The sequence below is a fragment of the Lontra canadensis genome, unplaced genomic scaffold (assembly GCF_010015895.1).
Source record: "Lontra canadensis isolate GAN:19392208 unplaced genomic scaffold, GSC_riverotter_1.0 scaffold23, whole genome shotgun sequence".
NCBI classification, from domain to species: Eukaryota; Metazoa; Chordata; class Mammalia; order Carnivora; family Mustelidae; genus Lontra; species Lontra canadensis.
In genome coordinates, this window is record NW_022631017.1 from 1,697,132 (window position 1) to 1,716,670 (window position 19,539).

General features: G+C 35.3%; 1 protein-coding gene across 1 annotated transcript in view; it reads right to left on the reverse strand.

Moving 5' to 3' along the window:
- CD2AP (CD2 associated protein) overlaps positions 1 to 19,539 on the reverse strand; it is a 137,004-nt gene that overhangs the window by 24,300 nt on the left and 93,165 nt on the right. The window contains exon 11 of the mRNA XM_032861979.1: positions 18,643 to 18,705. Coding sequence (XP_032717870.1) covers positions 18,643 to 18,705 — 63 coding nt within the window. The remainder of the gene's footprint in view (positions 1 to 18,642; positions 18,706 to 19,539) is intronic.

Here is a 19,539-nt window from a genome sequence, read left to right on the forward strand (position 1 = left end):
ATATGCAAAATACCCTCAAGTGCAATAGTGAATAATTTTCAAAACTTACTCAGTCTTTTAAAGAATATCTAGCACAGGACCACAAATAATTTCATGAGATTTCTTATCTATCAGAAACTGGTGACTGTGAATCTTGAACAAACATTGCAAGCCCTAGGTAAACCCCTGGTTCAAAATAGTTAGATTTACTCTAACAACAATGAAAATACAAATTATCATTGTTTCCATTTAATCATTTATGTATAGCGTCCTTGAACCATTTGAAAATATAGCTTAGTCTACTAAAACCATGATCATGTTGCACAAAAATCTACTTTCATATGGCCTCAAAGTAAACAATGCATCATATAATTACATCATAATTATACCATCTAATTTTAACTATAAGCCAATAGAGCCATCTGTATCATTTATAATAGCGAACCAAACTTAAATCTCTAAAAAATGTTAAGAAAGATGTTTTATATAAAATATCAGGGAAAATATTGAAGGTTAAACAGAAGTTCACTGATTAACTGAACATACTTCTTTTAACAGAGATATAACTAAAAGCTTAAAATCAATTCAACTCTGCAGTTTATTTTAAAATAAAGGAACACATTTAAATATTCATGGAAATCAAAGATGATCAAACTAAGATTCATCATTTCTGGTACAGCCATGACTAAATCAACAATAATATGCTGATTTATTATATATGATGACAATGTATTTGGGTACTAGGTTTTATTTACCTTTACTGAGGTGATATTTACCTAATAATTTAAAGTGAACAATTCACTGCCACTTAGTAAATTCACAATGCTCTGCAACCACCACCTCTATCAAGTTCCAAAACTCTTTCATTACCCCAAAAGAAGAGTCTTGAGTCTCATTACTCAGTTACTCCCCATGTTCCCCTCTACCCATGTCCTGGCAACCACCAACCTGCCTTCTGTCTCTACAGATTTAGGTATTCTGGGCATGTCATATACATGGATTCATACTGCGTTAACATTCTGTGTCTGGCTCAATTCACTATAGCATAATGTTTTCAAGGTTCATTCATCTGTTGATAGGAATCTGGGTTTTTTTAGCTTCTTGGCTATTAGGAATAATGCTGTTATAAACATTTGCATACAAATATGTTTGAATATGTTTCCCATTCTTTGAGGTATATATTTAGGATCACACAGTAATTCTATGTTTAACTTTGAGGAACTACCACAGTTTTTCATAGCAGCTATAATATTTTACATTCTCATCAGTAGAATATGAGGGGTCCATTTGCTCTACATCCTTGTCAATGCTTGTTATTTTTCATTTTTATTATTATTATAGCCATCCTAGAGAGAATGAAGCAGCTCAGTGTGGTTTGGGTTTGTATTTCCCTAATAATGAATGATACTGAACATCTTGTCATGCGCTCATTAGCCCTTTACCGATCTCCTTTAGAAAAATGTCTACTTCAATCCTTTGCCCATTTCTGGACTGTCCTTTTGCTGCTGAGTAGTAATTACTCTTTATACATCAGAATACCAAACCCATTATATATTCCTGATACTGGATATAGGATTTGCAAATATTTCCTTCCATTCTGTGGTATATCTTTTTACTTTCTTCATAATGTCCTTTGGTGCACATAATTTTTTAATTTTAATGAATTACAATTTAACCATTTCTTTCTTTTGTTACCTGAGCTTTTGGTGTCATACATCTAAGAATCCACTGCCAAACCCAAGGCCGTGAAGATTAGCCCTATGTTTTCTTCTAAGAGTTTGAGTTTTATGCCTCTTATATTTAGGTGAATGATCTACTTTCAGTCAAGTTTTATATATGGCATGAGGTAAGGGATCAACTTCATTCTTCTTTATGTGGATATCCAACTGTGCACAGAATTTTAGTTTAGCTAGAAATTCAACAAAACCAAGAGGAAATTTAAAGAAAAAACTCCTTGTTAGTTTTTCAAATGTCCAAAGGAAGAAATATGTAAGGTATATAAGTTATAATTTAAGATAGAGAAAAGAATTATGGGAAGGGTATGGAGAAAATTTTTTACTGAAAGCAGCTAAAACACATGGCAGCTAACAAAATATAGCAAAATAATGAAATATGCCCTATCTTATTTACTACAGAACATAAAAATATATTACACTAAACTAAATGTTAATAAATTCATCCATTTGTTAATACAGATGAGGATCAGTTCCCCACTGCATGAATAAAAGTAGAAAAACAATTTTCAAAAAATCAAAAATGGAAATACTGTGTGATCTAATAATTCCACCACTAGGTATTTACCCAAAGAAAACAAAAACACTAATTTTAAAAGATATATGTGTCCTATATTTATCACTGAATTATTTATAATAGCCAAGATACAGAAACAACAACCTAAGTGTCCATCAAAAGACAAATGAATATGGAAGATTGGAGGGGGGTTGTATACAAACACACACACACACACACACACACACACACACAGGAACATCATACAACTATAAAAAAAGGAAAAGATCAAGCCATTTGAGATAACATGCATGAATCTAGAGAGTATTATGCTAAGTGAAATAAGTGAGACTGAGGAAGACAAATACCTTATGATTTCACTCCTAACCAGAATTTAAAGTAACAACTGAATAAACAAAAAGCATAATCAAACCTATAAATACAGAGAACAAAACGATGGCTGCAAAGAGAGGAGGGGTATGGTGGGTTGAACAAAATGTGTGAAGATGATTGGGAGACACAGGCTTCCAGTTATAGAGCGGATAAGTTACAGAAATGAAAAACACAGCATTAGGAATACAGTGAATGATATTGCTACAGTGAAGTATAGAAAAAGATGATAGCTACACATGTGATTACAGCATAATATATAAACTTGCTGAATCACTATGTTGTACACTAAAACTAATGTAACATCAGATGTGTCAACTATACTCCAATTATTTAAAAAAAATAGAAAAGTAAAACAATTATACTGGCACCAAAGCATGAATGGGCTCTGAGAGCATAAATTCAGACTGAAAAATCAAATCCATTCTTTATCAATGGTTACTCAAAGATGTGTTAGAGAAAAACACAGTACTATGCAAAATCCAAAAAGTAGGGGGGTTTTTTTGTTTTGTTTTGTTTTTTGAGAGAGCGAGCGAGCGCACACTCAAGCAGCTGTGGTATAAGGAACGACAGAGAGTAGGAGAGAGACAATCTCAAGCAGGCTCCACATCCAGCATGGAGTCTGACATGGGACTCAACCTCATGAACCTGAGATCATGACCTGAGCAGAAATCAAGAGCTGGATGCTTGACCAACCCATCTACCCAGGTGCCCCACCAATGTTTCTTAATTGAATCTATTTTCCTAACATTTTTAAAAAACAAGGACAAAAGAAATCTACCCATATTAATCTCACTGAAATAACCTAAACTCAAGTATAATACACTTTCAGAACCATTAAGTACAAAGCTTAAGAAACTATCATCACATGAATATACATGAATAACCAGCCTCAGGCCAAGAACTGAACATTAGCCACAATAAGTTATCATCATACCCCTTCCCAATTACTACACAACTGCTCCCACCCAAAGGTGTCTTCTAACACTATAGATCACTTTTGCACATTTAAAGTTTACATCAGTAAAATCCTAAGATTCATGTTGTTGCATACTATCTTACTTGGTATGTGAATATACTTTATTTATCCATTCAACTGTGAATGGACATTTGTGTTGTTTCCAAGTAAGAGCCAATAAAAATAATGCTATGATAAACTTTATTTGAATCTTTTGGCACATACACAGAGCACATTTCTGCTGGATATTTAACTAGGAGTGCCAGTGCTGGGTAATACGGTATAAATCACATTCAACTTAAGTTCTCCGGATTAGATGTAACAATTTGCATTCCCACCAACAGTGTATAGGAGTTCTCCTAATATGAATCCTCACCAACATTTGGTATTGTTAGTCTCCTTTTCAAAATTTCACCCATTTTGGTAAGAATCTTACTTTGCTTTAAATTATATTTTCTTGATGAGTAATGAAATTTGAGTAACTTCATACTTGGATGAAGTATCTATTCAACACTCTTAGCTGCATTTTATCAAGCTTTTTCTAACTAATCTGTAGAAATTCTTTGTATGTTCTGAATATAAGTACTTTGTCATTTATATGTGTTATAAAAAATCATTTCCTACTCTGTGACATATTTATCCCCCACATGGTGTCTCTGTAAAAGGCATTCCTAATTTTAATGTAGTCCAAAAAGTCAATCTTTCATCTTACAGTAATGTCTTATATATCCTGTTAAAGAAATAGTTTCCTACTTCAAGGACATAGAAATACTGGTTTATAATATTTTGCAGAAAATTTGTGGAGCCACCATTCACATGGAACTTCTATGTATACTGTTAAGATAGGTAGGTAGAAATAGGTATTATAAAGTAGGTGTAAGTAAGGTTTAAGTTTTATTTATTGAAGAATGCTCTTTATCCTTCTCTACAGTGCAACTTTGGTCATAAGGCAAGTATCTATCAATTTATTTCTGGATTCAAGTTTATATACTATGTGAGGAAAAGATTAAGACTTAGTTCTTATATGAGTATCAGTATCATTTACTTCACCTTTACTGCAAAGGCAACTTCTTCTCATAAGTCACATGGTCTTAACTAAATGTCCCTCATTTTTTTTTTAATATTTTATTTATTTATTTGACAGACCGAGATCACAGGTAGACAGAGCGGAAGGGAAGCAGGCTCCCCAATGAGCAGAGAGCCCGATGCAGTGCTCGATCCCAGGACCCTGGGATCACGACCCAAGCCGAAGGCAGAGGCTTTAACCCACTGAGCCACCCAGGCGTCCCGTAAATGTCCCTCGTAATGCTTTTTGCTATCCAGTCTACTCTGTCAGCTATTACTACAGTTAGACCAGTTTTTTTTTGACTGGCATCTGCCTGGCATATTTTTGTCCACCTTTTTAATTTAAATATTACTGAGTTCTTTTCATTCAGGTATGTCTCTTATTAGCAGACAATGGCTGATTTCTCTTTTAAATGGAATCTTTAGTCCATTTACATTTTCTGTAATTACTAAGTAGTATTTTCTTTTCTTGCTTGGTTCATTTCATTTTTTTCTCCTTTCTTGCTGTTTTGTATTGTTGTTATTCCACAATCTCGTTACTATTATCTTATTTACACAATCTCCACTTTTTGTGACTGCCTAGAGATTACAGCACATATCCTTTAAATCATATATAATTTTTCTCCCGCCCTAACACTTTCACTCCACTTATACCCTGCTGTCTTGTTGCACTTTTATTTCTATAAAAGCCCAGAAGACATTATTATTTCATACAGTCAATATTTAGATTTACATATCTATTTCAGCTTTCTGTTGCTCTTGCTTTCTGTATGTCCAAGTTGACATTTGGAATCATTTCTATTCTGCCTAAGTAACACCCTTTAAAACTGCCTTTAGTACTAGCACGCCAGTGATAAATTCTCTCAGATGTGACTGGCTTAAAAATGTCTTTATTTCACTTTTTCTGAAGATATTTTCACTGGCATTATACTCCTAGGTCGGCAGTTATTTCCTTCAACACTTTGGTGACATCATTTCATTGTCTTCTGGCTTCAATTTTTTCCCACTGAGAAGCAACTGTCAGTCTTATTTTTGTTACTCTAAAGTTAATGTGTCTTATTCTCTGGCTGCTTTTAGTACTATCTTATTTTTTGTTTATAGCAACATGACTATATTGAGTGCATGTAGTAGTTTTCCTTGTATATATCCAGGCTGGGCTCCATATTATTTCTTGATTCTGTGGCTTTTTGCTTTGCATCATTTTTGGAAGACTAGAAACCATTATATCTTCAAATATGGTTTCCAGTCCCTTTTCTCTCCTCTCCATCTGGATCTTTGATTACATGTATGTTAAACCTTTCATTGTATTCAATGTCTCTTAAGATCTTTTTTTCCCACTGTTAAGCTTTAATTCAGGAATTTTCTTTTGAAAATACCACCACATATAACCACACATATATATCATATATAGTTGACCTTGAACATGTTTGACCCATCCAAGCCTACCTATATAGATTTATTTAATACAGAAATGTACTTCTTCTTTCTTAACATTCTCACTTTCTTAATATCATTTTCTCTGTACCTTACTTTATTGTAAAAATACAGTATATAATGCAAAAGATGTGTAGTCAACTGTTTATGTTATCAGTAAGACTTCTGGTGAACAGTAGTCTATTGGTTAAGTTTTTGGTGAGTCAGAAGTTATATGGGAGGGGCACGTGGATGGCTCAGTTGGTTAAGCATCAGACTCTTGATTTCCGCTCAGATCATGATCTCAGGGTGGGATCAAGTCCTACCTCAAGTACTCAGCACAGACTTGGTCTTTCCATCTCCCTCTGCTCCTCTTTCTGCTTGCATACTCACTCTCTCTACCCAATAAATAAATAAAATCTTTAAGAAAATTTATGAGGCAATATTTGACCGTGAGGTGGGTCAGCACCCCAATCCCTACATTGTTGAAGGTCAACCATATATTTTATAGTTATACAAATTCATTTACACTTGCATTCACATTGCATTTACATGCTTCTAGTTATGCCAAAATTATCAATCACATATTTTAATATTCTAAACGTATATTAAGCATAGATACTTTATAGCTTGTGTCTGGTATTTCAAATATCTAAAACACCTATGGACCAGGTTCTATTTTCTATTGGTGGTTTCTAGTCATGTGTTATATGCCCAAGCACATCTAGTTATTGCTGTATGAGACATGAGACATTTATATGAAAACATACAGAGATAATTTAAAATTCTAAGTTATGTCCTCTTCTCCAGGGATTAAAGGTTTACTTTGCTTCAGGCAGTCAGGCTAAGGTGCAGTAAAATCCCATATCACCTTCTTAATCAGACTGAGACAATTACCAGTTGGGCTTTGGTGCTTCTGAAAGCTAGTTCTACGGCCATTTCACACTTCCTATCAAAGGAAGTCTCTTTGGAACACAACTCAAAGTCCAGGAGTTTACTACAGTATCTCCTTTTTTTCTGGGCTCTAAATTTTGTCTCTCAAACCCTAAATTATATTGAAAGTTCTTTTCCTAGGCTAAGCTACCACTTTCAGAATTGGCAAATGCCTCAAAAGGAAACACAGGCCCAAATGACAGGCTTACTTTATGGGGCTCCCCTCCTCTACTAGATCTTGACCCTGTAATTTCTCGTACCCTTCACAGCTCTTCAATGTTTAGTATATATGTGTGTATTTCATACAACCTTTCCAGTTGTTCTCACTCAGATCATTCTCTGCCTGCCTATACAGTCACTCATCAATCATCTTCAGGAGTTCCAGTTCATCTAACAACTTCTTAAATGTGCACAGATTCTAAGACTTCAAGCTAACCTCTCTTCCTATTCTCATTTTAAGCAACCTTCTTGAACAACATTACACATATCCATACATTTAACAGCTAAGTTCCAAGAAAGCATCTTATAAATAAATGCTTAACACAAACTCCCGGCCAAGATTCATCCCAGATTTCCAATATTCGTATCAAATTCCATGTCAAAAGCTGAACTCATACATATTTTCCCCCAGAAACTGTCTTTATTTTATAATTCATACCTCTTTTCCCCATCCTCACAACCCTTGGGATTTAATTAGTCAACAAGATGTACTAATATAAAACCTAAGCCACCTTCCTTATAGTAGAGCCTAATTATATGTCAACAGCTCTAGCTGGTAATATAGTTGATTAACTCAAATCTATGCTACCTTCATATGATTATAACAAGTTAGTAAGTGCTCAACATTCTTCTTATAAGACTTACAGGTCTTGATTTGAACATGTACCCAAAATTGGTACAAGAAACTGAAAAGGACTTAAATTCCACAGCTGTGGAGAGATATTCCTCTCTTTCCTATTAAATGGACAAGATATCAAGTTGCCCTGATTGTCAGAGTCAGCATCCTTGTGACCTGAAGAAAAACCAACCTGAAGACAAGGTAGACACTAATGGAGAGAGATATAATCCAGGTCCAAAATGAAATTATTTGGTGGAGGGTCACATGACTCCTATCTCTAGACTTCCAATTATATGACACTGTTCCCCTATTGTTTCAGTTTGAGTAAAGATTTTCTATTTTCTATTCTTTGCTCTTGAAAACATTCCAATCCTTTTTATCCATACCACTACCACATCTATTCAAATAGCAAGAGAACAGTTTCAGAAAAACATACCTGAACATGTCATACCAGTTTTTGAAAGCTTTCCAATTACATAATAATTATGCTATAGGGTATACCTTATGCATTATATACTTACTTTGCAAAAAACTATAGCACTAATGCTGAATAAAATTCACACACACACACACACACACCCCTTTCACCCCATGAGGTTTAGTCAAATGTAGGAGAAAGTAAATATACACAAAATATCTAAACTAATCTGTGACAATACTGAGAATTATCTACTTTTAGAGTAATAAAAGGCTAATGTCAAGGAGGTGACATTAGCTGGACTTTTTAACCTAGAATCTGAAAAATGAGAAGCACTCTCATATAAAAAGATTCTGAGAGGGGTGCCTGGGTGGCTCAGTCGGTTAAGCGGCTGCCTTCGGCTCAGGTCATGATCCCGGGATCCTGGGATCGAGCCCTGCACTGGGCTCCCTGCTCAGTGGAAAGCCTGCTTCTCCCTCTCCCTCTGCCTGCCACTCTACCTACTTGTGCTCTCTCGCTCTCTCTCTCTGTCAAATAAATAAATAAAATCTTTAAATAAAAAAAATTCTGAGAGGGCTCTAAGACAAAGGTGGAATTCCAAGGAAAGGATATTATACCATGTAACTGGGAGGGAAAAGAACTCATTCTATGAACATTAGAGAATGGGTGACCCTACTACACAAAATCAACAAGTAAAGAAAAGTATGGAATATATTAGAGAACTCAACAGAGGGCCAGATCCCTCAAAACCTGGTAGGCTAAGCTAAAGCTAATGTGGTCAGGAAAGTCTTCTTTTGAGACTCTACTATACTATAAGCTAGAGGGTTTTTTTTTTTTTTTCCCCAAATGCAACAGGAAGTATTCAAACCCAGTAATAAGTTCATGAGTCCCATGAGTCATAATACGACTGAAACATTTATATGAAACATGCACATACACACTTTATTTACATAATATAAATTCTGAAACCCTTATCACTACTTTAAATCTTTTTTGGAGCAGGGCAAGATATAAACAAATAGTTAAATGCAAGTCCCTGCCATAGCACTGAAAGGCCTTTTATGAATCACACAAGTGATTCTTATTTTTGTCTTCAGATTAGACTCTGTGGAGAGCTTAAAAAATACAACCTGAGTTCTACCCTATAAAAACTCTGGAAGTGGATCCTTGGCATCAGCATATTTTTAAAAGTTACCCAGATAATCCTGATATGCCACTAAGACTGGAAATAACTGTACCAAGCTACCCTTCTAGCTTGATTTCTCACAATTCCTCTAGTTACCTATAGCTATTTCCTAAATATGTTATGCTTTCTCTCATTCTTTTCACATTCTCTTTCTGTGGCCTGGAATCACTTTCTCTTTTCTAGTCAACACATTATGCTTATTTTCTAAGTCTCTGAATAGTTACAATCTCCTCATTATCGTGCATATTAACTAGTCAACTAGCAACTGTCAGAATATCACTTGAAACAGGAAGAAAACAAACAGAAAAAAATTTAATCTTCCTAGTGACTGGCAGAAGCCAGCTGCCTAACATATACATACTGATTTTGCATAGTTCTTTTTTTTTTTCTTTCCTCCAAACTTTGAGACTGAATGATTTTGCATACTGATAATACATGTTTAACATCTGATTAAAAATCTGTTTCATGTGTAGGTTAAGTATAATAAAGAAAATGTGCTACTCCTTAAGAGGTCAAGATTATTTTTAGGTTCAAACTGGAAGGATTCTTTGTAGAACATTAGAGATAAGTACTATTTCCTTTTTGGTAAGCATATTAAATATATAATACAATAGAGTCCTGCCATAGCTCTCAACTCAAGAGTTTATGTACTACAGACTGTATCACAGATGAAAAGGCATTTGAGTCCAATACCCCAATAACTGCCATGAAAGGAGTCTTAAACACAAAGATCTTGATTTTAATTCCACACTAAACTGTACTATACCAAAATTCCACAGCATATAATTTAAAAGGTATTTTGAATACTGATTTCCAAATCACTCTATAATATGAAGCCCTGACTATCCATAGCCAACATCTGAATTGGAAAATCTATAACTTTTTATTACATTTCAATTTCATTAAATTATTACTCTGCATTCCTTTTATTGGCTCATAGGAAGAAGAGAACCCTCCTAAGCAAAGACATGAAGAAGACAAGACCTCAAGACTTCCATTTCGGGCAATAGTTGAATTACATAACAAAACCTATTTTGCCAGCTTAGAATTCAATGTAAGGTAAAATTATCTCTCAAGAATGAGGAGAAAAGGGTGCGCCTGGGTGGCTCAGTGGGTTAAAGCCTCTGCCTTCGGTTCAGGTCATGATCCCAGGGTCCCAGGATCGAGCCCCGCATCAGGCTCTAGACCCACATCGGCTCTCTGCTCAGCGGGAAGCCTGCTTCCAGTCTCTCTCTCTCCCCCTGCCTGCCTCTCTGCCTCCTTGTGATCTCTGTCTGTCAAATAAATAAATAAGATCTTTAAAAAAAAAAAAACGAGAAAACAATATATTTCAAATAAACAAAACTAGATCCTCCATTAAAGGAAATTATTTTTAAAAATTATATGTAGCTTATATATATATAAGTATATAATTTTATATAATAGTTCATATAGTTATAGTTTATATATATGATTTTATATATATATGTACACATATATATATGCATACATACATACATACATACATGGGCAGAAAGTATGAAATGCAAACAAAGTAAGTACAAACAAAGCAGCAATGAATATGAACAAATCCAAACACTGAAAGGGAATCAGCAACCTGCGGATGGTGGTTAAGCCACGAGCCTTTATATATATGGCTGTCTAAGCAATCGAGAATAAGACAAAAGATCCAACTCTGATAGTCCTTATTCTTAGTTCAGTAACTGAATGAATGAATTAATGATGCTATTGGACCTTTGTGTGGTAACCAACAGCAGTCACACAAGCTTCTGCTAGAGGCAAAATCTTACATAGTCAATAAAGTGTAACTTTTTCAAGGAGATAGGGTACAATTCACAATTCAGTTTGCTGGGGTTGAAAGTCCCAGTGATCAGCCAACTAAACCCTCAAAATCTGTAGTCTCCTCTATTAGCAATGAATTCCTAGCATGTGAATACATTCTCCTACCAACAGTAACTTGTCCCCCTTTAATGCCAGACACAGAGACAGGAAAACCTCAAGAGGAACATCCACCAGCACAACTCTCCCTTCCCATTCTGCTAATTACAAAACAATAATGCCATTATTAACATAATGGTGCTTAGTTCCTGCCTGGAGTTGTGTACCATGTGGCTCTGCTTATGAATCAACTGAAAATTAAGACAAATTCTGTCCTTTACACCTGCAGATATAGAAACTGAAGAAAAAAAAAAAAGTTCCTCAAGCAAATGAATACAGATTCACTGCCTCTATTAGTAGAAGTGTTAAACCAGCCTGGGTTTTAGCAGCCATTCCTATGGATACTGGGATCACGAGGGAGAACATGTACATTAAAGTAACCATTTAAATAATTTTATAAGCCTAAGAGCTTCACTTACATTCTCCCCTACACATTTACATGTCTCTCTGTCTGGCACTCCAGAGTAAGTATCAGTTGCTCCCTTCTTTTCATACATACTCCATAGCAAGAATACAAGTCCCTGAGAGTGAAGTGGGCTACTGAGAGTGAAGTGGGCTACAAGAAACTTTAAACAAAAAGCAAGAGAAAAACTTGGGCTCCAAAGTGTTGGTGTTTTTCTTCTTATGAAGCACACTATGGCCAGCATTCAGGTACCTCCGAGAAAAAAGGGGGCAGGAGACTACTAAACAAGTTTGAGAAAATAAAAACTACATGGTGGTCTTAAGATTTGAAAAGTATCCCATGAGATGATGGGGAGTCACTGAAGAGTCAAAGGTAGTAGGGTAATCAGGTTCATGTTTTCCTAAGATTTTTGTATTTATTTTCCAGAGAGAGAGAGCACGCACACACAAGCAGGGGGAGTGGCAGACAGAGGGAGGTTCCCTGCTGAGCATGGAGCCCAATGTGGGTCTCCACCCTAGAACCTGGGATTATGGCCTGAGCCAAAGGTAGTCACTTAACTGACTGAGCTACCCAGGTGTCCCAGGTTCATGCTTTCTAGTAGCTACTTTTTCCCCTCTGCTCAACACAGCAGAGCTTTTTAACGTGTATCTTCTGTAGAATTAAGATCCTAACAGAGATAAAAGTCATGGACAGACATACTGGCAGAATATACTGGCCTCAACGTCTGTTGAGGGTGGAAAAAGGGTAGAACTTTGTGTTTATTTAAAAAGACAGACTTTAATGCACACCAATTTTTAATGCTCAGACTGATACTAGTTATCTCTCCCAATACACATCTCCAAAGCTTACTAGGCAAAGCACTGACATTTTTTCTATTCCTTGAACCAGATTTAGGCATGTCAGGTTAATAAGAACATTTTGAAAACATTAAGAATTGTTTCCCTCATTTTACATTTGTCCTATCTCACTAATTTAAAAATTCTTCTATTTGCATACAAACTTTGACACCAAAACATAGCATAGTTTTTTTAAAAAGTTTTAAAATCTTCCCAATGAAGAGTTTTGGTGTTACTGACAAGATTTTAAAAAAAGAAAAAAAAGTCTTTTATATTTACTTACATATTTACCATTTCTGGCATTCTTTATCAGTTTCTACTTATCCAAACGCCTATATAACATCATTTTCCTTCAGCCAAAAAGTATTTCCTTTAACATTTTCTGTGTAGTATATACAGGTGTGCTGACAACGAGTTCTCTCAGATTTTGTCTGAAAGCTTTTATTTTGCCTACATTTCCTGAAACGTATTTTGCTAGGTAGAAAATTCAAGGTTGAGAATTATTTTCATTCAGACTTTATGCTTTTCTTTTTATCACAGCTTTTCACTGAACAGATTATGAAGTTCCTTTAGGTGGTTTCTTTTGTTTCTCCTGCTTTGAGTTCACTGAGCTTCTTGGATCTTTGGGCTTACAGTTTCAGCAAGTCTTAAGATTTTTCAACTATTATTTCTTCAAGTATTTTTTTTCTGCCCCACTCTCTCTCCATTTGTTCAGGGACTCCAATTACACATAAATAAAACTACTTAACAGGGCATGTGGGTGGCTCAGTTGATTAAGTGTCCAACTCTTTACCTCAGCTCAGGTCTTGATCTCAGGATTATGAGCTGAGGCCCCACACTGGGCTCCATGTTGAGTATGGAACTTAAAAAAAAAAAAAAAAAAAAAAACTATTTGATATTGTCATCAAGTTACTGATGCTCTATTCATTTTTCCCCCCAGGGCTTTTTTTATTTTCTTAAGTAGGCTCCATACCCAACATGGGCTTGAACTCACGATGCTGAGTTCAAGAGTTGCATGCTCTACTGACTGAACCAGCCAGCTGCTCTACTGACTGAACCAGCCAGCTGCCCCTCTAGTTCATTTTAGATAGTTTCTATTGCTGTGTCTTCCAGTTCACTAATATTTCATTCTGTAGTCTCCAGTAAACTGGTAATTCCACACAATGTTTTTCATTTCTGATACTGTATTAACTCATCTGCCTAAGTTCAATGTGGGTCTTTTTATATTTTCCATTTCTTTCACCATCAGTCTTGCGTTGTCTTTTACTTTCTTGAACACAAGGAATATAATTTTAATAGCTGTTTTAATGTCCTTACTGCTATTTCCATCATCTCTTGTCATTTCTGGATCTTTTAAATAGACTAATTCTTCTTTTAGTTACAAGTTGCTATTATCTGGATTTCTCTACATGCCTGGTAATTTTTCTTATCAGCTAATGGACATTCTGTATTTTACACACTTGGCTGCTAGATTTTGTTATACTCTTTCAAATTGTATTGAATTCTGTTCTGGGATTAGTTCCATCTGCTTCCAAGGTACATGCAAAGCCCTAAGTCTAAGGTGATATAATCTTTTACAGACTCTATCCTATGCCTTATCAAGTCTTTCCACTGTGGCTTGCAGGAACCTGAACTATTAGTGAGTTCCAGAAACCGTTTCACCAAATGCTTTCCAGCAGTTATTTCTCCAGCTATGTACATTTCCTTTCTTAGGTATTTAATTCACAGTACTCAGCCAAAGCTTCATGGTAAGCCCTACAAAGATCTCAGAGTGCTCTCTGTGCAGTTCCCTCCATTATGGAATTGTGCCCCACAAACTGTAGCTGCCATGGCCTCCCTAAACTCCTATCTCCTGTTTCTGCAATTCCACAGGAAAACTGGGCTCTATTGGACTTCTTCCTTTCGGCTGACTGTAAACTACTTCAATAGGTGAGCGTAATTTTAGGGCTTGCCTTACTGGTTCAGTGATACCTTCCTTCAGTGGTAACAGTCCTATGCTGTTGTCTAATATCTGAAACCACTATTTCATGTACTTTGTCCAGTTTTCTAGTCGTTTAACTCGGCAGGGCAAATTCAGTCCCTGTTACCTCATTATGGCCAGGATTTTGACCAGATAAATGATATAAAAATACAGCATCTTCTGTTTTGCTTATAAGATCATCTGACTGATTTCAGAGAATACAGGAAGTCACTACTCAATTTTAATAAGACCTCGATCTACTTGACTGAAGAAATTATAAAAGGAATATGATAATGTTGGTAATGAAGCCAACATAGTTCTTACATTTGGTTCTACGTTCTTTATAGAATGAGTCTTTCATGTAGGACTGGTATTATAACCAGGTACCAAAATAAACTGATCCAAGACTCAGACCTAACAACAGCCATACTACACCTAGATTAAGAAATACTGCAAAGTAAACATTGTTTTTGCATAACAAATAAAAAATTCTCAAATGTAAAGAAAAAAGGACATAAAAAAACTTCCATGCTGAGCACAGATAATGAGAAAGAGATAAAGCTATAAAAGTACGTAACATATTCAGGAACCAGAGTGTGGTTACTGCATTTAGAGAATGAAAGAGAAGATGATACAAAATTGTAATCTGGGGGTCAGTTCCCAACAACACCAAAAGCTGGCCAGGATAAGGAGTTAACAGGAGTTCTCATTCACTGTTGATGGGAATGTAAAATGGTATAAATTGGAAGATAATCTGACATTTTCTTACACAAAATTCTCTTAACACATGTCCCAGCAATCATACTCCTTGGTTGTTTACCTAGGTGAATTAAACACTTATGTCCACCAAGATACCTAGAGAAGGATGTTATTTATTCATACCTGACAGAGTATGGAAACAACCAAGATGTCAATAGGTGAATCTGGATAAACTGTGCTACAGATAGTGAACAGACTATTAATATGCGCTAAAAAGAAATTAGGTATTAAGTCATGAAGACACAGAGATTAAAATATAACCAAATGAAAAATAAATAAATAAATAAATAAATATAACCAAATGACATTCTGAAAAAGGCAAGGATGAAATGACAGAGCAAAAAAGATTCTTAGGGTACTAAGACATATTCTGTAATTCATATTACACATTTGTCAAATTATACATTTGTCCAAACTCATAAAATGTACAACACCAGGAGTAAATCCCAAGATAAATTGTGGACTTCAGGATATAATGTTTCTGTGGAGATCCATTCTGGTTCATGATAGTGGGGAAGGCTGTACATGTGTGGGGCAAGGAGTATATGGGAATTCTCCATACTTCCTGCTCAATTTTGTTGTCAATCTAAAAACTATTCTAAAAAAAAAGTCTATTAAAAAAAATCTGGCAACAATACGAAATATAAGCCAGAAAAGGGACTAAAGTGAGAGGACTCAGTTAAGAATATAAAGGAACACTGTAGGCAACACACCAGGAGAGGCAGAAACAATACTGACAGTAGAAACAGAAGCACTCTAAAAGTGTTCAAGTTGTTTCTTGTACAGTTGACCCCTGAACAACACAGGGAGTTAGGTGCACCAATCTCCCCACAAAGCTGAAAATCTAAGTATAACTTCTGACTCCCCAAAAACTTAACTGAAAGCCTATTGTTGGCCGGAAGGTCTTACCAATAACATAAACATTCAATTAACACATTTATGTTATGTGTATTATATACTCTATTCTTATAATACAGTAAGCTAAAGAAAAGGTTAATAAATCATAAGAAAAATACATTTACAGTGCTGTATCACATTTAATGGGAAAAATTCATGTACAAGTGGACCTCTCCAGTTCAAACTGGGTCGTGCTGCTCAAGGGTCAAATGTATATATAACCCAGTATACTAGATATAACCACTGCATATCTGTATGCACAAAAAGAAATAATTATTTTCTCCAAATTAATAATAACAAACAAAATAATGTTTTTATCAAAATACATGTGTACCTTGGAATAACTTTCCAGGTTTATATGACAAATATAGACAGTGAAAATTAGATAATACATAACAAAACACATCCATGTTTTAAAAGTTAGAACTCACCTAAGAAATGTTAATTATTTTTTTTTTAATTTCTTTTCAGCGTAACAGTATTCATTGTTTTTGCACCACACCCAGTGCTCCATGCAATACAAGCCCTCCTTAATACCCACCACCTGGCTCCCCCAACCTCCCATCCCCCGCCCCTTCAGAACCCTCAGATTGTTTTTCAGAGTCCATAGTCTCTCATGGTCCACCTCTCCTTCCAATTTCCCTCAACTCCCTTCTCCTCTCCATCTCCCCATGTCCTCCACGATATTTGTTATGCTCCACAAATAAGTGAAACCATATGATAATTGACTCTCTCTGCTTGACTTATTTCAATCAGCATAATCTCTTCCAGTCCCATCCATGTTGCTATAAAAGTTGGGTATTCATCCTTTCTGATGGAGGCATAATACTCCATAGTGTATATGGACCACATCTTCCTTATCCCTTCGTCCGTTGAAGGAAATCTTGGTTCTTTCCACAGTTTGGCGACCGTGGCCATTGCTGCTATAAACATTGGGGTACAGATGGCCCTTCTTTTCATGACATCTGTATCTTTGGGGTAAATACCCAGTAGTGCAATTGCAGGGTCACAGAGAAGCTCTATTTGTAATTTCTTGAGGAATCTCCACACTGTTCTCCAAAGTGGCTGCATCAACTTGCATTCCCACCAACAGTGTAAGAGGGTTCCCCTTTCTCCACATCCTCTTCAACACACGTTGTTTCATGTCTTGCTAATTTTGGCCATTCTAACTGGTGTAAGGTGATATCTCAATGTGGTTTTAATTTCAATCTCCCTGATGTCTAGTGATGATGAACATTTTTTCATGTGTCTGATAGCCATTTGTATGTCTTCATTGGAGAAGTGTCTGTTCATATCTTCTGCCCATTTTTTGATATGATTATCTGTTTTGTGTGTGTTGAGTTTGAGAAGTTCTTTATAGATCCTGGATATCAACCTTTTGTCTGTACTGTCATTTGCAAATATCTTCTCCCATTCCGTGGGTTGACTCTTTGTTTTGCTGACTGTTTCCTTTGCTCTTGGATTGGAAGAATAAACATTGTTAAAATGTCTACACTGCCTAGAGCAATCTATACTTTTAATGCCATTCCGATCAAAATTCCACCGGTATTTTTCAAAGAGCTGGAGCAAATAATCCTAAAATTTGTATGGAATCAGAAGAGACCCCGAATTGCTAAGGAAATGTTGAAAAACAAAAGTAAAACTGGCGGCATCACATTACCTGATTTCAAGCTTTACTACAAAGCTGTGATCACCAAGACGGCATGGTACTGGCATAAAAACAGACACATAGACCAGTGGAACAGAGTAGAGAGCCCAGATATGGACCCTCAACTCTATGGGCAAATAATCTTCGACAAAGCAGGAAAAAATATACAGTGGAAAAAAGACAGTCTCTTCAATAAATGGTGCTGGGAAAATTGGACAGCTATATGTAGAAGAATGAAACTTGACCATTCTCTTACACTGTACACAAAGATAAACTCAAAATGGATAAAAGACCTCAACGTGAGACAGGAATCCATCAGAATCCTAGAGGAGAACATAGGCAGTAACCTCTTTGATATCAGCCACATCAACTTCTTTCAAGACATGTCTCCAAAGGCAAAGGAAACAAAAGCAAAGATGAACTTTTGGGACTTCATCAAGATCAAAAGCTTCTGCACAGCAAATGTTAATTTATTTTAATTGGGACTCCAAAAAAAATTAAAATATAACTACTTAATACCTAGTTTTCTTATATAATGAACTATAATGAAACACTACATTCTTACTGAAGTAATGGTTTAACTTTTTAATGAATGTAAATTGGTATCAGTTTGAGTGAAATCTTTATTTCCTATCAATTTTAACAAAATACTTCCTCCCAGAAAACTCCAAACGTTGTTAAATAGTGAATGGCTGTTAAAAATCAAGGTAAATCATTCAGTGTGGAGAAATATTATTAATTTCAATGACCACAAAAGAATTACTTTTCTGAAAGTGGGATAATTAGTCTCACCTTTTTCTTCTGGCTTTACAGGAAAATACTTCTTGTCTGTAGTTATTAACTCAGGCTTTGGAGCTAAGGAAAAAAACAAAGTTAATACTTTAAAAAAAAATAGTTTCAAAGCACAAAGACAATTATACTACTAAACAGTACAGGTTAGTTTAAAAATAACATCAGAGAAAAACATGGCTTAACAGAGAGAACAATATACCAGAATCACTAGGCTAAATATCCAATCCTGCAGCTGTTGTTACCTTGTGGTCTCAGATCCCTCTTTGTCAAATGAAGATGTTCATATCATCTACAACACCACTCTCCAGTAGAACTCTCTATGATGATTGAAATATTCTATTTTTGTACTATCCAATATGGAGTATGGAGACTTGAAATGTTACTACTGTGACTGTGAATTCAATTTTTTAATTTATTTAACTTTAGTTAAATTTTAAAAAGCCCAAGTATGACTGGTGACTAAAAATCCTCTAACACCAACTTCTATAAAAATTATTTTTAACTTGTGCTTTACTTGTTCTGGGATTGGGTCAGCAAATACAAAGCCGAAAACTTGGGAGTATGGAAGGACTTATATTATTTTAAAATAAAGCAAATCTTCCAATAAATAATTGTACTTTATTTGTAAAAAATCAGAAATTAGGGGCTAAAATTTACAGAAATAGACAAAGAGCCATATTATAAAACTGTAACTTTAGAAAAGTCTTCTAAGAATACTATAATATACTTCTGCTTAAAAAAAATGAAAATAAACTCTTCTAGTTTGCTTAACCCTTAGCAACACATTAAGACATTAACAAATGGATTTAATATGAAAAGGCAGAATAACTAATTGGCCAGATCAATATATTAAGTATTCTATCTAAATTTTGTCAATTTTCTTAATTAGAAATGATG